The sequence below is a fragment of the Limulus polyphemus genome, unplaced genomic scaffold (assembly GCF_000517525.1).
Source record: "Limulus polyphemus unplaced genomic scaffold, Limulus_polyphemus-2.1.2 Scaffold825, whole genome shotgun sequence".
Lineage (NCBI taxonomy): Eukaryota > Metazoa > Arthropoda > Merostomata > Xiphosura > Limulidae > Limulus > Limulus polyphemus.
The window spans coordinates 327,089-334,244 of record NW_013666435.1 but is presented as its reverse complement, the minus strand read 5'-3'; the positions used below and the strand labels follow the sequence as shown (position 1 = coordinate 334,244).

The following is a 7,156-nucleotide window of genomic DNA, read 5'->3' as shown; positions in this document are numbered from 1 at the left end:
AATTGTGTACCAGTTTAACGTTGAATATTATTTATGATTTTAATAGTATAACGTGTTTACCTGTACTTGATAATAAGTGGAACTAAGCTACGTATCAAACTGTTAAAATGTGCTTAAATGTACCCACTGATTGATCAATCTAACAAAAGTGGTCAGACGAAATGAGAAAATGTGTTCTTCTGTAAATTTTGACTTCTATTTTAAAGTAAATATACCGCCACAAGTGATGATTTTGACAAAGTCGTGCTTCAAGCAAACATATAAAAAAAGAAGATAAATTAAAGCAATAATTTGAATAATCCACTATTAGAATGCTGATGAAGGATAATATAAAGTGATACCTTTCTTTTATTACGAAGGATTCCCGCATCACGAGCTCCTTCCGCATTCCCGGGAGCTTGAGCATCTTTCAGTTTCAGGCTCATACGACCGTATGCGTAACTGATGACAAACAGTGGAAAGAAATACTGCAAGCACACCAGCATGGGGTTGTAAGTTTTCCAGATAACCTTAGGAATGCCCACGTTGTTACAAAAGGGTTTGGTATAGTTTCCTGTTGCGGAATCATATACGTAGGTTACTCTTAAAGCCAACGCGTAGGGTACACTTGCTGCCGCGGCAAATGCCCATATACCCAGGATAACAAACTTAGCCCTCAGTTTCGTAGTCCGAGCTTTGAGAGGAAACATTACGGCACGGTACCTATCCAGGGCAATAGCCGTCAAAGTGAAAATACTGACATTCACAGACAGAGTCTGGACAAAGGGACAGAAAGCGCACATGAAAGCGGGTAGGACCCAACGTTGTAATAACGCCGCTTGAAACTGAAAAGGAATGGAGAAAAGTCCTATAATGATGTCCGCACAAGCCAAATTCGCAATGAAAAAGTTAGTAACTGTCTGCATGCGGAGGCTAGTAGCTACTATCCACAACACACAAAAGTTGCCCACAACCGCCAACAGAGACACAGCACCATAGCAAACAGATAACAAACTGATAATTCCCACTGGGACATCGTAAATTTCGACTGCAGCTTGTTGTAGAATGGACACATTAACATTATTTTTCTCAAGGTTTATGGCTACGCTACTGTTTAGAGTAGCAAGCACTGTATACGGAACAGGAGAATTCATGGAGAAATATTCAGATTATGGAGAAGTCGAGGCCTGCAATGTTTATTTAACCTACAGTTTGTTTTCAGTTTGGACGCCAACGCTGTACACAATATGTAGCCCTGCTGGTCCGTGTTTTCTTTCCGAAGAACTGATTCAATGTTTCTTTGACGGGCTGGTTAATACTAGTCAAGAATTCTTATACGCTTGCGCAGTGGCTACGTGCGCGCAAGTCTGTAACTCTTAGGGAACGCAACTAAACCAGCAGCTGCTCGTACAATGAAACTGTCTCTTGAAAACCAATGAGAGGAAATCAATAGAGATTGAGAAGTATATAGGACGAAATACAACTTTGAACAGGTTCGGCTGCACCATGCGAATTTCAAAGTTTAACACTGTTTACAGCCTCTGTAATTACATGGACAGTTATCGGAATTAAATATAAAAAATATATATATATCAGATAAAATATGCGAATATGTTTAACATTAGAAAGACAAGAAATACACGATGATAATAAAGAAAACGTCTATTTTACACCATTGTATATTAAAGGCTACTTGTCCTAAGATAACTGAATCTCACCAGTGGCACATTGAAAATCATACATTTTATTTTAAAACTTTGAATGTGGTACAAGTGTTTCAAAAACTGTCACAGAAGGTGTTCAGTGTGCTTCCCGTCAGTCTATATCAGCGCATCAATCTTATCATTAAATGAGCATACTGCAAGTGTAACTAAAGTGTTCTGGGCAGTGTTCCATGATCCACGCAATATCCTGCACACTGATTCGCATTTCATTCAAATCAATAATATCATATTGTAGAAGAAGACAGAAGTAACATCAATGTTAGTTTCGAGAAAAGCGACCAGGTACACAGTAGGATATTGTTGTAAAAGCGATTAGGTACACAGTAGATATTGTTGTAAAAGCGATTAGGTACATAGTAGAATATTGTTGTAAAAGCGATTAGGTACATTGTATAATATTGTTGTAAAAGCGATTAGGTACACGGTATAATATTGTTGTAAAAGTGATTAGATAAACAGTAGAATATTATTTTAAAAGCGATTAGGTACGCAGTAGAATATTGTTTAAAAAAACCCTATAAGATTTCCAAACTTTTCTGAATACAACTTGTGATTGTTATGTTCCGATAACGAATTTCGTCTCTAGGACAAGTAGTTTTAAGATATAACCATTTGAAAGATAACATTTTATTTATGATTCTCCTCTACCTGACGAGAGAATATAAATTTTAGTTAACGTTCGAATGTAAAAGTTCTACAGACTGTTCCACTCTATTAACTTTACGAGCAACTTGGCAGAACATAAAGTACTTTTGCTTGTTATTTCAGAATAGTATCGATAAGGATTTAAACTTTATCTTGTAAACATATTTTCGCCAAGTTAAAAACGCTGACAAAACGACGCTTTAGTTTGGTGGATTTCCTGACGTCTTGGGATCATGCTGATTAAACGACGCTTTTGTTTGATGGATTTTTTGACATTTTAAGATCACACTGTATGACGTCGCTTTTGTTTGATGGATAGTTTGATATTTTAAAGTTATACTAAAACTATTTTTGATTTATAGATATAAGGACGTTTTTATTTGATAGGTTTATTGGAATAACACTGAAACATCGACGCATTTTTATGGATTTCATGGTATAAACACATGTTTTCATGTTTCACGAATTTTGAATCAGTTGTTATATAGATATGTGTGTGTGGAATTTCGGAATTATGATAATCATTTCTCACCCTGGTTGATGCATCTAGGTGACAGATCCAGTTTGTGCACAGGTGTTTCCATGTTTTGATATAACATGTTCACTCCACATGTTCAAATCTATTTTAAGGTATCTTTCAACTAACATTAAGTCAATCACGAGTGTGGAGCAGAAAAATTATTTCTGGTTGTTTATCAGAAAATGGATTTTACACTGTAGTTTGTGAGCAATTATTCTTTCTTCCGTTTTTCAACTAATTTCATAATTTCTGTTATTTCATTTTGAGAAGTAATTTCTAATGTGAATGACCAATTACTTGTTCGTCTGTTATTTATGTTACTTCGCAGTTTATGTAATATTTGTTTGAAAATAATTGTTTTTCTGACATGAACGACTAATTAATCGTTCATCTATTTATCAAAGTAAGTTCGTAATTTCTATTATTTAATTTCGAAAGATAATTGTTTATAACTAGTTATTTTTCCTCTGATATTCAAGTAACTTCGTAATTTTTGTTATTTTAATTTAAGAAGTAACCTTTGTTGAACGTTCTCACTCATAAATATAGCTAACTTAACTCGAAAAATGAAATAAATATAGAAGTGCTCAACTGATCTTTTGTCTTTAAGTAATTTAAGAATATCTCTTTTCATAAATAATCAGCAAAGTATATTAAGTTTTCATTCAAAGTTGAACGGTCTCAAATCCTATTTTACAGTGAAATAATATTAAAGTAAGTTTGAAAAATAAAATTACGTTACAATCAAGGAACTGTTATTAAATTATTAGTTCCCTCTAGTTACTGTCCTTTTAATTTATGTATATATATATATATATATATATATACAGTACTATACAATAAGATAGAGCATGAGCTAAAAATTAGATGTTTAGTTCAATGGTGTTAGTAATTTCGTAGCATTGGAGTTGTTCCTCGTCAACAACGAGAGTTACAGTGTTTACTCGTTGACATTCTGGGTCACATGTAGACTTTTTGACTGAAGGAATATGCCACAGCAATCTTTAAAGAAGGAAACTGGTGTAGTGAGGGTGTTAAGCAAACAAAGGACATAACATTTCGGAGTGGAGTCTTTAACATTTTGCTACAAACATAACATCAGATTTAGAAATTTCATCTCTTTTTCTCCCAAAGAAATCGAGTAGGAAGATATATTCGACGTACGGGTATTTGATGTTTTTTTCTCGAAACGTTGAATAAACTGCCAGACTAAAGACTATTAAGCTTCAAATATATAGCCATCTATAATGAAAAACTGCTGAAAAAAAGGATGACAACCATTCAATATTACTCGCACCTCTAACCCTTTCGTCGCATCCGTCACCGTCATCTTGATCTTGATCGGAATCTGGAAGAGTCAGGTGCTATGTAGACCTCTTCTTCCCCGTACACCGACCACATAATACGGTTTGAATTTCTTTCTAGAAATGCAAATGGAGCGCAAAAAATCAATAGACAGAGCCTAACCTGCACAATATTAGCCGACGATTAGCACCAATTACAGTATATAGTGTTTGGAGATGGATTGAATGGGTAGTGAAAGAAATTTTATACAATTGTATAACATTTCCGCAAGCTTATTTCATCATCATCACCATGATATAAGCTTGCCGAAACGTTATACATTTGTAATAAGGTTTCTTTCACTTCCCATTCAATCCGTCTCCAAATTTTATTTTCTGAAAAGTATTTCCTCGTCACCTACATGGAGTATATTATTATTCAAAACATCAGTAATATTTGCAGTTGAAAATTGTTTTATTTTTATTAGAAAACCGACCAAAATGGCATCAAATCGCTCCAGTGTTTTCACACTTGCAGAGACAATTGAACTTGTGCAAGCTGACGATGATTCTGGCTCTGAACCTGAATTATCTGAAGATGATTTTGAGCGTCATATGACTGAAAAAAAATACACACCTACAGAGTTAATTGAATAGTGCGATTAAAAGTACGAAGTCTGATTATGACTCGAAGTTTGGACTTTTCGATTTGTGACCTTTAGAACATGCGCTGCTTTATATACAGAATAGTACTGACACAGGTGGATTTTACTTTCAAACTATTTTAGGAATGACTATGACCCACAGATCATAGCACAGTAACAATTGGAAATGATTTGTTATATATAGAAAAAATTAACTTGTTGCTTCAATATCTGTTTCTTGTAAGATTTAGAACAAACAAAACCTAGAACGGGAGCTCTGACGAAAAATAAAAAGGCAAGATACAGGTAAGGGTGACTAAATTAGATACAGATATTTTCCTATACACAATCTGTCAAGGAATTTTGTATTTATGTACTACAGTTGTAAAATCAATATACAAAAGAACAAAAGTACGTCACCGATGCGAGCTAACTGTAAATACAGGAGGAACATTAAGAATAGAAGGCAGCATCACATAATCAGGAAAGTGGGAAAAAAAGACACAAAAGAGCCAAAAAAGTCCATAAAAACTGTTATTTTCTAAGTATTTTGGCTTATTTTACTACGTTTGATTTGAAGATACTTTATCATTCGAAACAAGAGTGAGTTTATTTTGTAAGTAATATTTATAGTTACTGAGTAAAAATTTATTCAGAGTCTTATTATGTATACAGTTCATTTGGCTCAAAATGATGCATTATGTGTGGAACTACAAGAATTTTTAATCATTCTCAAACATAGAAAACATATAACAAAAAGCTTTTAAACTAATTGCACGACTTCAGTTGCCTCACGACTGAAGTCAGAGAGGATTACCGAAGTCTTATAAAGAACTTAGTTAGGGTTGGGGGATATATCTTATTGGTCTAGATAATCTGCTCCTTCAGGATAATTCCATGAAATGAAAGACAAATCACCATGCTCTTATACAATTGTTATTCCCCATTGAACCAAGTCTAAACTAAAAATGCACAAGACTAAATGTAAATCACACCTTGCGAGACCATTTAAGGTTTATTACCGCCTTTGTTTTCCTTCAACTACCAATGTAACTAAAACAAAATAGTTCGCTTCTTGGGCCTGGAGTTAGAAAATGCCAGTTCAAAGAAGCAGATCGTCAGTTATAACTACAACATTTGGCTAGAACTTTGTTAAGTAACATAAAAAATGGTAAACTGTCCTTTCGCAATGCTTAATGATATTGGATACGTAATTACGTTATCACAATTTATAAAATAACCAGTGAATATGAGAACGTAGTCGTATCTTCTATCGTTATGTGTAGAATAAATGAGCCTAATATATATCTAATAAGATAATATTCATTCAGTAATTCTGTCTAATAGCTTTCATAGTTTTATACTGTTGATTAATAACAGAAAAACTGTTGCATCGTGGAGCTTAAATTACGAAACAGCGTGAAATGATGAAAGATTCTCAAATTTAGGAATCTGATGGGCATAGACTATCCCAATTTGTGCAACATAAAACACATGGTATGACAAGAATGGTCTGTAATAAAAATTGACATTCCATCAAGTAAATGATCAGCTTCAAGGCTTCAGTCTCCTTATTGTTAAAGTATGTAAAATTTGGTTGCAAATGAAGATCACACATACCTGTTACGTATTACAATTTCATATAGCCTAAAACTGGGTTAAAATGTAATTTAAATTTAGTAGTTGAGTAAATGCCGATACATATTCAATTTATGATATTTGCCAACAAGATTGATATACACAGTTTGCTTTTCTAATACAAATAGATTTTAATATACAACCAATAATATAATTTACAATAACAGTCATTACAAATAGTTATTACAAACAATGATTTATATACAAAAGTTTTACAAACTTACAAGCAATATAAATTCTTCTTTGTAGTCTGGAACTTCCTTGATATCTTATCGAAAGTTCACGATGAACGAGTTAATTTCGAGCTGACGTAGGTACAATTTACTTAAAAGGGAGCTAGCTAGTTCTGTGGTCTTCCCTGATCACACGCCGATTTTCTTCTACCGATGAAGTTAGGTAATGTTTTCGTAAACGTATTAATGTCCGATGTTAATTCACTGAAGTTAAATAGTTTGTAATGCTCGAAATTTATAAATGTTCCTAGTCAAATATCTCAAGTGTTCCGGTTGATAAGCGCTATAACAATCACAGTTATAGCTTTCGAAGTTTATAGCACACAACTATAGCAAACCAACAATAGATGCTGTTTTTAGGCGCGGCGCGTTGGTTATATTTAAAGGCGTGTGGAGAGTTTCTCGAAATTTCAGCTTACTCAACAATACTGAACGTTACACTAGCGTTATGTACACACGTATATTGTTGATTCTTACACTCGAGAATCTT

The 7,156-nt window shown here is 33.7% G+C and overlaps 1 protein-coding gene across 1 annotated transcript in view; it reads right to left on the bottom strand.

Moving 5' to 3' along the window:
* LOC106460733 (RYamide receptor-like) overlaps positions 1-7,156 on the bottom strand; it is a 126,766-nt gene that overhangs the window by 85,534 nt on the left and 34,076 nt on the right. Inside the window, exon 2 of the mRNA XM_022387508.1 lies at positions 342-1,108. Within this exon, the coding sequence (XP_022243216.1) occupies positions 342-1,108 (767 nt within the window). The remainder of the gene's footprint in view (positions 1-341; positions 1,109-7,156) is intronic.